The following is a 14,171-nucleotide window of genomic DNA, read 5'->3' on the forward strand; positions in this document are numbered from 1 at the left end:
GGTCTCTGAATTTGAGGTTGTCCTGATTTACAGAGTGAGTTTCAGAACAACCAGGACTACACAAAGAAACCCTGTCTCAACCCCTGTTCCCCCTCCCCCAAATCACACTGTGGCTGAGTGGACATTAGCTATGGCAAAATGGGTAAAGTGCTTGCTAGACAAAGCGTAACAATGCATGTTAAATACCAGAACCCATGTGACAGCATGAGTCTGTAATCCCAGTTCTCCTGCCAGCAGGAGGGCTATGGACATGGGAGACCTTCCAGGGCAGCAACAGAAACCCAGCCTCAACAAGACAGAAGGCGAGAACAGACACTAGTGGTTGTCCTCTGACCTCCATACTCACAGGTTTTGGACACACGAATAAGAACTAATATTTTAGTTAGCATAGAAAATAATGGGTTTCCCCCACATGTGGCCCATACATATACAGCCACCCAATTAGACAAGATGGATGAAGCAAAGAAGTGCAGACCGACAGGAGCCGGATGTAGATCGCTCCTGAGAGACACAGCCAGAATACAGCAAATACAGAGGCGAATGCCAGCAGCAAACCACTGAACTGAGAATAGGACCCCCGTTGAAGGAATCAGAGAAAGAACTGGAAGAGCTTGAAGGGGCTCGAGACCCCATATGTACAACAATGCCAAGCAACCAGAGCTTCCAGGGACTAAGCCACTACCTAAAGACTATACATGGACTAACCCTGGACTCTGACCTCATAGGTAGCAATGAATATCCTAGTAAGAGCACCAGTGGAAGGAGAAGCCCTGGGTCCTGCTAAGACTGAACCCCCAGTGAACTAGACTGGTGGGGGGAGGGCGGCAATGGGGGGGGTCGGGAGGGGAACACCCATAAGGAAGGGGAGGGGGGAGGGGGATGTTTGCCCGGATACCGGGAAAGGGAATAACACTCGAAATGTATATAAGAAATACTCAAGTTAATAAAAAAAAAAAAGAAAATAATGGGTTTCATTGTGACATTTTTGTATGTATATACAGTCATATTTTATTCACATTCTGCCTGTCATTGTCCACTTTCTCCTTATTCTTAAAAATGAGACATGTTACTTTTATTCTGTAATGTAGTCACCCAGGGTTGGAGTGAATCAGTCTGGTCTCCAGGACACTCCCAAGAACCACTTCCCTGAGCATTGAGCAGCTTTAAAGAGTCCTGGGCTAACAGAGCTGATCTGATGGGAGCCTGCCAGGAGCCCTGGTCTCCTGTTCTCCCAGTCGCTGGAATCTGTCCTGTTTCCTGCCACAGACCTGTGAGTGTGGTGTGGAAGAGAAGAGACGGGGAGTCCAGAGCTACGGCTTCCCCTCCTTATGTTCTCTGCTGGACTAGGTGTCTTCCACAAGATGCTGAAACAGGCCATGTGATATCAGTCTTGTGTGGATTTTTCCCAGGAGTAGTAGCGACTGATGGACCTAGTAGAGAATGACTGTATGGAGAGTGACGGTGGGGAAGTCCAACTTCCCTCCAGCCCTCGACTTTATCACCATGATAACCTGGTAGCATCCAGGCCAGAACAAGCAGAAGCACAGATGTTGCAGACCCAGTTGCATCAGGACCTTTCAGATAAAGTCTGAGACTCTAAGTGATCAGGCAGAATAGCATCAGGAAAGCAAGGCAAACTAAAGTCGGCAAAAAGCTGTGACTGTGCAGTTTGGAAAACAGGGTCTTAGCACAAACTATGTGCTCAGAGCGAAATCTTCATGAATGTGGTACGCATGGGAGGGATTTGATGTACAATACAGATGTCACAAGTAATTTTAATAGAAGAAACCCTAGTGGTTTTCATGTACATGGGCAATCATTCCCTCATTCTAAATGTGAAGAAACTCTTTTTTTTTTTTCTTTTTTTTTTTTTTCCGGAGCTGAGGACCAAACCCAGGGCCTTGCGCTTGCTAGGCAAGCGCTCTACCACTGAGCTAAATCCCCAACCCCATGAAGAAACTCTTATTAGAATGAAATACTGAGAAAGGAATGAATCTAGAAGAAAAATTGACATGTATAAAAACTAAGTAAAATGAACAAAAATTGACACATAGTAATTGTGCATATTTGTGGGACACAAGGTAGCACAAGAGCCTATTTCAAAAAGAAAAAGAGGGGCTGGTGAGAATTTTGTGTAGGCAAGGGTGCTGGCTGCAGAGGGTGAACACCTCAGTTCACCCGAGTTTGATTCCTGAAAACCACATAGTGAAAACAGAATTGATTCCTGAATGTTGTCTCAAAACTTGTCCTCAGAACTCTACCTGTGGGCCAGGATTGGGCATGGTGATGCATCCCTGTAATCCCAGCCCAAAGCAGGAGAATCAATCCAGGTTTGAGGCCAGCCCAGCCTACATAATAAGACCCTGTCTCAAAAAGACAAAGGAAGGGCGAGACAGAGAGAGGGGAGGGGAGCAGAGTAGGCTCACATGCTAGATTCAGCCCCAGTGCCCCAGTGCCCTGCTGCAGAAGCCATCCACCAAAGCTGACAGGAAGAAGGAGACAGGGAGGCCAGGCAGGGAATTCATTTCCTCCTGGATATTAAAGATGTTATCTAGCAGGAGTAAGGCTGCCTGGGCGGCTGGTGCTGGGCTGGGCTATTCAGACAGAGATCTGTGCTAAGGTGCATCAGCAGGCTGGTTTTGTAAATGCAACAAAGCAAACCACCCCACCCCCATCCTACCCCCACCCCATCTTAGGTCTCCTCAGCCGGCCACAGTCAGCTAAGAAAGGAAAGCAGAACAGTCTCCGAACTCCTGCCCAGCCCAGAACATCTTGTCATCCAGCTGGCTCTGCCCAAGAGGCGACACTATTGCGCTTCACAATGCAATGGCAGCCTTACCTGGTATATAACTTCTAAGGTTTTTAGCACACACAAACACGTGCACACATACACAGACACACACACACACACACACACACACACACACACGTGCACACACACACAGGCATACACACAAACACACACAAGGTCTCCGAACTGGGGAGATAGATATTTAGTTAAGTGTCTATCATGCAAGCATGAGGACCTGAATTTGGATCCCCTGTACCCAAGAAAAACCTGGCCAAAGTGACCTGGAGCTGGAGTAGGATGGGGACTGAGGGCAGATTACGAACTCATAGGCCAGACAGCCCACCTGAATGGATGAGCTGCAGCCTCCTTTGGAGACCACATCTCAAAAAAGACGATGTAAGGACTGGAAGGGCAGCCCATGAGTGCATGGCTTGGAATGCAACCTGCAATGAATACTTGCCATGAAGAGGAGGGTTTGGATGCCAGAGCATCTGTGGGAACAAGGCAGGTCCCAAGCACACTCACAACCCCAACTCTGAGCACACAGCTGAGAAATCAAGAGCCACAGGCTGGGGAAGAGACCCTGTCTCAAAGGAATAAAAAGAGAGTGACAGGAAAAATCAGAATCCTCTCTGGCCTGTGTATGCACACAGTTCATATATTAGCACACATAGGTGCATGCATACACACACACACACATACACACACAAATAGATACTTAAAAAATAAAGATTCAGAGAGGAAATGCCCAGCATTGACCTCTAGCCTTTAAACACATGTGCAATATCCACATAAATGCATGCATGCATACATACATCACACACATACACACACAGGCACACACACACACACGTTCTTATTTTTACGGCTCAGCTGTCACCCTGTAGGAAGTGCCTAGAATATATAAAGCCCTGAGTTTGATCCCCAGCATAGCTACTGAGGTGGCTCACTCTTGTTATCTCGGGATTTGGAAACCTGAAGAGAAGGATTGCTCAGAGTTTAAAGCCAAGCTGACTACATAATGAACTCCAGGTCTTCCTGGGCTATATAAAGTGAGACTCTGACTGAAACAAGGAAAGAAAGAAAGAGAATTTGAAGTCTCTATTATCTCTCTCTCTCTCTCTCTCTCTCTCTCTCTCTCTCTCTCTCTCTCTCTTTCTCCCCCCCCCCCCACACTCTACCCATTCCTTAGTGTCTCAGAGGTAATGGCTCCCTGCACAGTGTACTTACTTCTCCTGTCCTTTTTGTCACTTGACCACACATTTTGTGGAAATAAAAGGAACACACTTTGGAAGCAATCCTGAAGAATCCTGTCACGTTGGACTGTGCTGACTCCTGACTATAATCTCAGCACTAAAGGCTGAGTCAGGAAGATTGCAAGTTCTAGGATATCTTGGGCTACCTAGGTAGACTTCCTGTATGGAGAAACAGAGAGGAGAGAGAGGGAGGGAAAGGGATAGAGGGAGGGAAGAATGGAAAGAGGGGGAAAGGGGAGGGAAGGAAAGAGAAATGGGGAAGGGTAAAGGGAGGGGATGTAGAGGCTTTCAAAATGAAGTCAGGATGCTTCTGAAGGCTCAGGACTCAGGCATGTCTCAAGCTTCCGCCTAAGAACTTGAGCCCAGCTCTTCAACGGCAGACCTCTGGAGCAGCAGATAATTACAGTGCACCCAAAGATTTGAGATGCTTTTTTTTTTTCTCGGAGCTGGGGACTGAACCCAGGGCCTTGCACTTCCTAGGCAAGCGCTCTACCACTGAGCTAAATCCCCAACCCCAAGATTTGAGATGCTTATCAGGACGCTCAGAGATATTTCCACTGGTTCACACAGTCCTCAGTTCTGTGGGTCACACGGTCCCTGTCAAACAACTTCTGCATTCTTTCTCAGCTTCAGAACTTGTTTCCCTTTACCTCTTTATCTTATTTTTTACATTATTATTATTATTTACATGTGCGTGTGTGTATGTCTGTATATGTGCCTGTGCTGAGGTTAGGGACATCCATCCCTTGGAGCTGCAGTTCAGAGCAGTTGTAAGCTGCCTGACGTCGGTGCTAGGAGTTGAACTCGGGTCCTCTTCAAGAACAGTACAATTGTTCTTAATCACTGAGCCATAGCTCAAGCCTCTCTGTTTTTATTTTAAGACAGGGACTTGATAGCCAAGGCTGACCCTCAACTCAAGGTGATCCTCTTGCCTCAGCCACCCAAGTGCTTACTTAGCTTTTAGTCATAGCTATAGTTTGGCTCAGTGTCCCTCAAATGTAGGTGGCAATGACTGAGTCTGGAGGGTGGCATTACTGGGAAATGATGAAAGTAAAGGATGTGGGGCCTAGGGAAGGTCTCTGGTCATGGGGTCAAGTCCTTGTGGAGAGCAGGAGGCCCAGCCTCAGTCTGTAAGTGGCCTCACCCTGAACCCGGAGTTCACATTTTCTCATTCAGGCTGGAAACAGCAAGGACCAGCGCTCCTCCTGTCTGTGTCCTCCCTGAAGACGCTGCAGGCGTCTGTGGAGACATCCAGCTTGTTACAAGTGTTCTGGGGTCCAAGCTGGAGTTCTCATGATGGCACAGCCACCTGTCACTGCTGGGATGTTCTGTTTTGTTTTCGTCTTCTGAAAGTCTTATGTAGCCCAGGTTGGCCTCGATTTCCAACCCTCCATTTTTTTCACCTCTTGCAGGCTGGATCATTTTTGTGCTTTATAAGCTAAGTGTCGCCTGTGTTTCACTGCAGTGACGTGAGGCTGACTCGTACGCTGATCTTGTAATGAGTTAAGAGCTTTTCCTCACTGTGTGCTTCACTTCCCTACTTGCTTTGAACTCTGACTTAGAGCCTATCCAAACCAAGTCTCCCAAACTGCGGTCCCCAAGACCCCAAAATAAGGGCCTTTCTTTCTTCCTTCCTTTTAACAAAGAGGATGAATGTTTTGTTTGTTTCTCGTGGTGTTGCAAAGCCAGTGTTTCACAGTGGGAAAACAACAGCCATCACAGCACATGGCCAGACACCTGCAGCTGACGCTGTACGACCCGTCCCAGCATGCCCAGGCATTTCCAATGAGAAGACACGAAGGCTCTGACCGAAATCCAGTGGTGGAAATGGGCAAGTTACAAAATTACCTAAGATACACCACTGTTACCTGAATTATGAAATTCTTATAACCAGTAGGTAGGGTGTCACCATGTAACTGTGGCTGGTCTGGAACTTGTTATGTAGACCGACCTTGAACTAACATCTGCCAGTTGAGTACTGGGATTAAATGGTGGTCTGTCACCAAACCCAGCTTCATAATCACTTTTCACTACAGATGATCTTAAGAATTCTAAACACCAGAGCTTAGCCCCTAGTCTAAGTACTTAGTATGGTGATTGTCAAAAATCTGTAAGCTGTGTTTATCTGTGTCCATTAGGAAGTTGGGGGTGGGCCTTAAGTAGCATTGCAAGAAGAGTTCCTTTCCTTCACGATTGCTAAGTTATGTCAAGTCCTCTAGTCTCCACTAATTTAAGACAAGCATGCTAGAGCTTGTCATGTCCCAGTTTTATCTGGGAGTGGAGGGGCACCATGGTCACTCCTCAATGAACTTCACGTATTTCTCATACACTTCTTCACTCATTAATTCATCCAGCTCAGAAGGGTCACTCAGTGTCATCCTGACCAGTGAACAAGCCCTGGGTTTTTGGCAAGTGTTTCATTGACTTTAGTTACCTCTTCTGACCGAGGAGAGTAGGAGTTCACTGGCAGCCTTCACACTCTCCAAAGAACCAAATTCTTCTTGCTTTTAATCTTGTCCCAAATTCAGGCACACAACAGTAAACTACATCTCCCAAAGCTTCCTGTGCAAAGTTGCAGATTCCTGTACCGTCCTCTGCTCTTACCCATTCCTGCTTCTCTTGTGAATTTACCCACTGACAGCAAAGTATCGAGCAGACAGCACAGTGCTTGGCGCCCAAGGCCGAGGCGGACAGGAGGCCAGGGCAATGCACAGGCTGCATGCCACAGTCGGCCCATGCTTCTCGACACTCGCAGCAACACAGGATCCTCAGGACCTTGGGTTACTGCGCTTCACCTCCAGCACCGGGCCGGCAGGAATGGGGTGGGCCAGAGTAAAGGGAACATCAAGGCCCAGCAGGGTCTTTCATGTTTGTATGTTCTAAGCTTAAATTGATACTTTTATCTGCTTCAAATCACAAAACAAAATACTTAGTTTTATATACCTGAGAACTTTGTGTAAGTTCTGTTTTGTTTTTGCTTTTAGATAGGTTCTGTCTATATAGCCCAGACTGTCCTTCAAGGCTACGGTCCAAGCTTCAAGCAGACCTGACTCTGATTAGCTTCTGAGATGAGATCAAGCATGTTTAGGGTGAGGGAGGATTACATGGCTCTTCTTAAAATTGAAGGTGTTTATGCCCGAGATGAAACTAAGTTCTACTTAGGCAAGAGGTGTGCTTATGTGTACAAAGCAAAACACAATACAGTGACTCCTGGAGGCAAACCAAACAAAACCAGAGTGATCTGGGGAAAAGTAACTCAGGCCCATGGAAACAGTGGCATGGTTCGTGCCAAATTCCAAAGCAACCTTCCTGCAAAGGCCATTGGACACAGAATCCGTGTGATGCTGTACTCATCCCAGATTTAAACTAATGGAGAGTAAATAAATAAAAGTAAAAATAAAATAAAATAAAAAAGAATTTGGGTAAGGAGCCACTAGCCACTCCCTCAATTCCTCCTGGGGTAGCAAGCAGAGGATTAGAACTGCCCAGCTTTGATGTGTGTGTGTGTGTGTGTGTGTGTGTGTGTGTGTGTGTGTGTGTGTGTGTGTGTTGTGAGCAGGTCCAAAGTGTTCCTAGGTGGGTGGCCAGAAGTGTGCGACCCATCGGGAGCCAAAGTGGGACTGGGATTACAGGTGTGTATCGCCCCTGTTTATCTAGGAGAGGTTTGATTTTGTCACAGGGGTGAAATTTGATTGTGACAGTCACAATTTTGATCTCAATAGAAAATTTCTAGGCAGATAGCCCAACCACCAGCACTTCACCTATACTTGTTGTTTTCTTCCTCTTCACTTTTTGTGGGGAGGAAAGTCCTTTGTTTGTTTTTTTAATTATTTATTTATGTGAGTACACACCTGAAAGGGGCATTGGATCCCATTACAGATGGTTATAAGCCAACATGTAATTGCTGGGAATTGAACTCAGGACCTCAGGAACAACAGTCAGTGTTCTTAACCACTGAGTCATCTATCTCTCCAGCCCCTAAGGTTTATTTTTGTGTATATATGAGTGAGCATATACCTGTGGAGGCCTGAAGAGGGCATTGGCTCCCCTGGAGCAGGAGTTAGAAACAGGTGTGAGGCACCTGAAGTGGGAGCTAGGAACTGAACAGGGGCTCCCTGGAAGAGCAACAAGTGTTCTTAACTTCTGAGCCATTTCTGCAGTCCCATGGGGCAGGGGAACTTTTTGAGACAACATTTCACACTTCAACACAGGCTGGCCTTGAACTTGAAGCAATCCTGTCTCGTGAGTACTAAGGCTAAAGATGTGAGCCACCATCACACACACACCACCACCACCACCACCACCACGGACTCTCACTTTGTTACCCTAGTTGATCTTTTATTTCCAAGTTCAGTGATTCTCCTGCCTTGGTCTCTGAAGTAGCTGCAACCACAGCCATGCACCACACACTTAGCAATTTTCACAAATTCTAAGTTTTGTTTCTTTGCTATCTGTAGGGCAGTGTCTGGTGGTATAAAGATGTAGTTTAGGTTCAGGGGGTAGGGTGTTTGCTGCCAAGCCTGAGAACCTGAGTTTGAGCCCTGGGACTCACACAGTGAGAGGAGAGAGCTAACTCCTGAAAACTGTCTTATGACCTTCAGAAGGGAACCAAGAGACAAGACACAGAATAAAACATTGTATTTCTAGGACTCCTAAGGCTTGAGGATCTGGTTGAACATCTCTGTCCCCTTGGAGTGCCTAGTGAAGTCAGTCGCCAATGCTGTTTCCCTATTCTTTTTGTTGGGGGGGGTTTGTTTGGGGGTTTTGTTTTGTCTTGTTCCTTTGTTTGCTTATATATTTTTTGTGGTTATTTTGAGACAGATTCATCTCTCTCTTTTAGTTACCTTTCTGTTGCTGAGATAAAATATTCAAAACAAATAAACAACAACAAACCCAGCAACTTAGGGGAGAAAGGGTTTATTTTATTCTAGCTCCCAGTTCCGACTTACAATGGAGCTTGGGATCAAACTCACTGAGCCATGGAACCGACCAAGGAACACACACACACACACACACACACACACACACACACACACACACACACACGTAGTTCTTTACAGGTTCCAGATGAGGCTTTTATTTTCACTACCCCAGTACTGGGGGTTAAATTTAGAGGCGTAGCCTTTGCCCTCTACCACTGAATTACAGCACCGCCCTTTCTGTCCCTTTAATGAGCTCTTTGTTAAACGTGTCTTATCCTTCTCGCTAAATTGTTGGGGTGCGAGAGCTGGTACGGGACAGGAAGAGGATCATATAAATAAATCAGACCAGTTAGGTAAGAAGTTCAGGTTTCCAGGCCAGGGGCGGGCGTGTTCCAGAGTGTTTTGGTCGTCTTTGCTTTTTAGGGAACCAATCAGAAGAATGTTGAACTGTCAACTTCTAGATGAGGGCGTGGAACAGCTAGTTGTGAACTCGCCGCCCTCCCTTGGGTATCAGGCTCAGGGATCGACGTTCCTGTGCCCCAGGTGTTACCCTGTGATCTGCGCGTGCTCCAGAGGCTCCCCGCAGGAGGAACGGGTTCCGCGCCTTTACAGCAGGCTGGCACCCAGCCAAGAGCGCAGATGATGCACGGACTTAATCTGCAGGGCCATAGGCATGCGACAACCAGCAGCTACACTTGAAAATGACAAACCCTGGGACGCAAGACTGCGCAAGACCTGACACTCGCGTCTAGCCTAACTTCGTGCACTTAAGTTCTCAAGAGACAGGTCCTGGTGAGGACACGCAGTCTTCGCTTCTCTTTAGTCCCTAGCGCAGTTTTCCTTCTGCTACGTTGTGGGGACAGGAGGGAACCGGCGGGCATCCGCCGGACTTTGGAGCCTGAGCGTGGAGGTGTTGCAGGAAGAGGGCAAAGGGGCAACAGGCACCCTGGACGCCATGGCTACTACTGCTAGTGGAGTCCGCGGGGACACGCCCGCTTCCAGGTCTCTGGGGCGGCGGGACCGCGGCGCGCGCTCCTGATTGGCCCGCGCGTTGTCCGCACGGCCGCCAAGCGCCGCCCGCGGACAGAGCAGGGAGTAACGGGGACTGTGGTCGCGGGCAGCCCCAGCCACTCACCATGCCCTACCTGCTCATCAGCACTCAGATCCGTATGGTGAGTACCTGGAGTGGGTGACTGCGACAGCGATTCTGAGGGATTTTCCTGATGGTGCAGCAACCGACCCACCACGCCCCAGCAGCACGGACACTGGGCAGGGTCAAGCGACTGGGTGGGCCGGGGGTTCCTCGAGGACACCCATGACCCGCTTCACAAGCGCTGCAGCAAGGGCCCGCAGGCAGACAATGGCCACGCTAACCCGCGCGCACAGCGGCTGCACCTGTAGCCCCCTCCAGGCAGGGCTAGTTCCGACGCACAGAGAACTCAGAGGTGGAGAGGGCTGCAGGCGGTCTGGGGAGAGCACCACGGGGGAGTCATGGATCACGCTTTTCTAGGTGAAGTTTCCTCAGGTGGGGGCGTGGGAGAGAGGTGGTACTGGCTGCTTTATAAGTCCCCCTAAATCCCCTTCCAAAGGATACCTGATGTTGCCTCTCACAGCTCAACAACGCCCAGCAGTGGGTACAAATCTAGCTCCCGGGGGATAGCTGGGAGTAGTGGGCTCATCATGAAATCGGAGAGGTCTTGGCAATGCCCAGAGGGCAGTGGAAACCTGTACAGTTATTGAAATCTGGATTGCTGGGCACTTTCGCCTGTCTTCCTCCTCAAATAATAATTATTCTTTTAATTCTTTCCAAGTTTTGTGTACGCGTGTGTGTATATGTCTCATGTAGCATAGGCTGGCCTCAAGCTCGTTATGTGTTGGAGGCTAGCCTAGATTCTCATTTGCTGGCATGTCCCAGCAGGCATGGCTCTCTTAAATTATAGAGATTTGCTGCTGCTGTTGTCATTTGTTTGTTTGTTTTGTGGGGGAATTTGAGGCAGGATTTCTCTGTGTAGGCCCATCTGTCCTGGAACTCTGTAGACCAGGCTGGCCTCAAACTCAAGGGATCCACCTGCTCCTGCCTCCCGAATGCAGGGATCAAAGGTGTGCTCCATCACTGCCTGGCTGAGACTTGCCACATTTCACTTGTGTGCTCATCGCCTGACAAGCGCTGTGTTGTTTCTGCCTTTAGGCTTTTATGAGTAGTGCTAGGAACATAGGACTTTTTCTTGTTTTGTTCTTAATTTGGGGGTCAATTGTAACTTGGGAAGTTTACCTACCTGGGTACAATTTTTTATGTGGACACAAGTTCTCATTTCCTTCATTCTCCAAGTGATGCCAATACACAGGAAACCTGGCTGGTGGCCCCTGGCTTGAAAGCACCACTAGGCAGGCAGTGTTTAGAGACAACGGGCAGGTTTTTGGGAAGTCAGAGAGGACCCACCGTGCTCCCCTCTCAGCTGTGCTCCACCTCCCCTTCACCTACAGCTTCCCCCGGGGCGGGTGGGGAGGGGAACTGTGCACGCCTGCCTGGCACCCGGCTAAGCAGCTGCTGTGGCTTACCTTGCAGGAAGTGGGTCCCACCATGGTGGGTGATGAGCACTCGGATCCAGAGCTGATGCAGCAGTTGGGGGCCTCCAAGAGACGAGTCCTGGGAAACAACTTGTAAGTCGTAGCGTCCTTCTGCACCTTCTTCCCTCCCTGGCAGCGCCTTGTAATGCTTTTCCCTTCACACAGCCATTAAGCCCAGAGGCAATAGCCACTGGAGGGCTTGCTCTCATCCTCAGTGCCCCTCAGGGCCCAGAGTTTACCAAAGAGAGTTTCCCACAAACACCCAGCCTTCCTTCACAAAGCAGCTCATCCTCAGTAGAAGTCTGGGTCAGCCTGTCCCAGGGATTTGGGGCTCTGGAAATGAACTGTTCTTGCCTTGTCCTCTCCCCTAAATCGGATCCCATCGACAAAGCCAAGCTTGAAGGGCGGGCTGAGTAAAGGAGCCCAGCCCCAGGAATAGAGCAGGACACCTGGGTCCTCTTGGGTTCCTGGCTTCCTTGTACTTGACCTCTTTCCTCAGACTCTTTCACATCATCTCTTTGGTTAAACACTACTGCTTCCCTTTCTGCATCTCACCCTGAATTAGGGTTCTACTGCTGTGAGGAGACCCCATGACCAAGCAGAGGGTAGAGGGTTAATCCATGACAGTCATGGTGGGGAAAATGGCAGCAGGCAGACAGGTGCTGGGGCAGGAGCTGAGAGCTTTATAACCTGATCTACAGGCAGCAGTAGAGAGAGACAGTGACAGACAGAGACACACAGAGAGACACAGAGGCAGAGAGAAAGCCTGGTATGTGCTTTTGAAACCTCAAAGCCCACGCCCAGTGACTCACTTCCTCCAAGGTCACACCTCCCAATCCTTCTAATCCAGTTCTCAACCTTCCTAATGCAAGACCCTTGAATACAGTTCCTCATATGGTGATGACCCCAATTATTCTGTTGCTAATTATTAATTGTAATTTTACTAGTGTTATGAATCATAATGTAGGTATCTGATATGCAGTATATCTGATATGAGACCCCAGTGAAAAGATCATTTGATATCCCCCAGGGGGTCATCACCTACAGGTTATGAACCTCTGTTGTAATTATTCTCAAATAATTCCACTCCCTAGTAACTAAGCATTCAAAAATATAACCCTATGGGGCTATTTTCATTGGAGTCATCAAACAACTTAAAAAAGAAAGCACTAATTGGGGGCTTGCATTGAGTGAGCCCATAACCAAATGGCAGGGAGCACGGCAGCAGACAGGCCTAGCACCAGCTCAGTAGCTGAGGGCCTACATCTAATCTACACACAGAAGACAGACACTGGGCCTGGAGTGGCCTTTTGAAAATTAAAAGCCCATCCCCGGTGACACAGTTCCTCCGACAAGGCCACACCTTCTAATCCTTCCCCAAACAGTCCCACTAACTAGGGACCAAGCATTCAAACATATGAGCCTTTAGGGCCATTCTCGTTCAAACTACCTCACCCTCCCTACTATTGGGGGAGAAGCACCAAGTGGGTTCAGAACTGTCAGAGGCCCAAATGCAAGAAGGGAAGAGACAAACAGATCTCAGCCCCTTGGTCAAGGCACAGAGAAGTCACTCCTATCTCTTGCCATTAGAGTTTGCTTCAAGATGCCAAGCTTGGGTTAGGATCCCTTATCTGCTTCATGCTCTTTACAAATCAAGGGAATTCAAACTTTCTCTGTGACAGCAAACGGCTCATGGATCCAGGTGCTATCAGGTGCTAACCAGGTGCTACCAGGTGCTAACCAGGTGCCAACCTTTTTGCAGCTGCAGGATTGCAGGGTAGCCAGAGAGGGGCCATGAAGGGCAGACTAGTCCAGTGGGTACTTAGACTAACACACAGCAGCTGCAAGGCTACCCTGGAGCCTGCTCTGCTGTTCACGGCAAGCAGAGCTGACCAGCCTGTTTTCACGTGTCGACTGAAAGAGTAAAGGTATTTTCATCACACTGTTAAAGCAAGAAGCGTGTAGCAAGTAACAGAACAGAGGCTGTGGGCTTCACCTATCACCAGGCAAGTGCCCAGCAAACAGGCCTGGCCCTGAGTAGACACTAGCTTTGTGTGGGTGCTCACTGCATTACCTCACGACACTCTCCTGGTCTCTTTACAGTTATGAATACTACGTCAATGACCCTCCTCGAATAGTCCTGGACAAGCTGGAATGCAGGGGCTTCCGAGTGTTAAGCATGACAGGGGTGGGCCAGACGCTGGTGTGGTGTCTGCACAAGGAATGACCTGCTTGAGCTGACTTGTGCGTAGGGTATATATTCTTTGGAGGGATCGCCATGTGCCCTGTCCATAATCTTGCATCACTGTCTCCCCTGTCGCTCTCTTTCCAAATTGTCAACTTCCTTGCCCAACACTGATGGGCTGTGAACAGCCTCAGGAACCTTGCTGCGGTTGGTTGGGTACAGCAGGCCCTGCCCCGGCTCCTTCAGCTTCCCCCAGCTGGACCTGGCCCTGCCTCTTGCTGTAGGCCATGTGCAGAAGGCAAGCTACCCTGAGGATGGTCCCTGGATCCTACACAGCTAATCCAAGCCAATAAAGGGCTCTCACAAGTGTTGTTCCTCAGTTCTGTGTGCAGTGACTCCTGAGATGCACCATTCTCTATTGGTCGATCCCCGCCCATGCAAGAAGATAG

The 14,171-nt window shown here is 48.7% G+C and overlaps 1 protein-coding gene and 1 pseudogene across 1 annotated transcript; one reads left to right on the forward strand and one right to left on the reverse strand.

The window, feature by feature from the left end:
* Window positions 1-6,341: 6,341 nt before the first annotated feature.
* Window positions 6,342-9,926, reverse strand: LOC108350564 (glycine cleavage system H protein, mitochondrial pseudogene; annotated as a pseudogene).
* A 139-nt stretch (window positions 9,927-10,065) lies between these two features.
* Window positions 10,066-14,100, forward strand: Gchfr (GTP cyclohydrolase I feedback regulator). Its single transcript, NM_133595.2, has 3 exons — window positions 10,066-10,141; window positions 11,536-11,630; window positions 13,641-14,100. The coding sequence occupies exons 1-3, from the start codon at window positions 10,106-10,108 to the stop codon at window positions 13,762-13,764; spliced, it is 255 nt and encodes an 84-aa protein (NP_598279.1). The 5' UTR covers window positions 10,066-10,105; the 3' UTR covers window positions 13,765-14,100.
* The last annotated feature ends 71 nt before the right edge of the window (window positions 14,101-14,171 follow it).

The sequence above is a fragment of the Rattus norvegicus genome, chromosome 3, assembly GCF_021556685.1.
Source record: "Rattus norvegicus strain SHRSP/BbbUtx chromosome 3, alternate assembly SHRSP_T2T, whole genome shotgun sequence".
In the NCBI taxonomy this organism is placed as follows: Eukaryota; Metazoa; Chordata; class Mammalia; order Rodentia; family Muridae; genus Rattus; species Rattus norvegicus.

Bases quoted from the DNA above. Each gene is read 5' to 3' on its own strand.
- Gchfr (NM_133595.2), top strand. From the start codon at position 10,106: ATGCCCTACCTGCTCATCAGCACTCAGATCCGTATG. The intron at 10,142-11,535 runs GTGAGTACCTGG...CTTACCTTGCAG, and splicing joins TCAGCACTCAGATCCGTATG to GAAGTGGGTCCCACCATGGT. The intron at 11,631-13,640 runs GTAAGTCGTAGC...GTCTCTTTACAG, and splicing joins CGAGTCCTGGGAAACAACTT to TTATGAATACTACGTCAATG.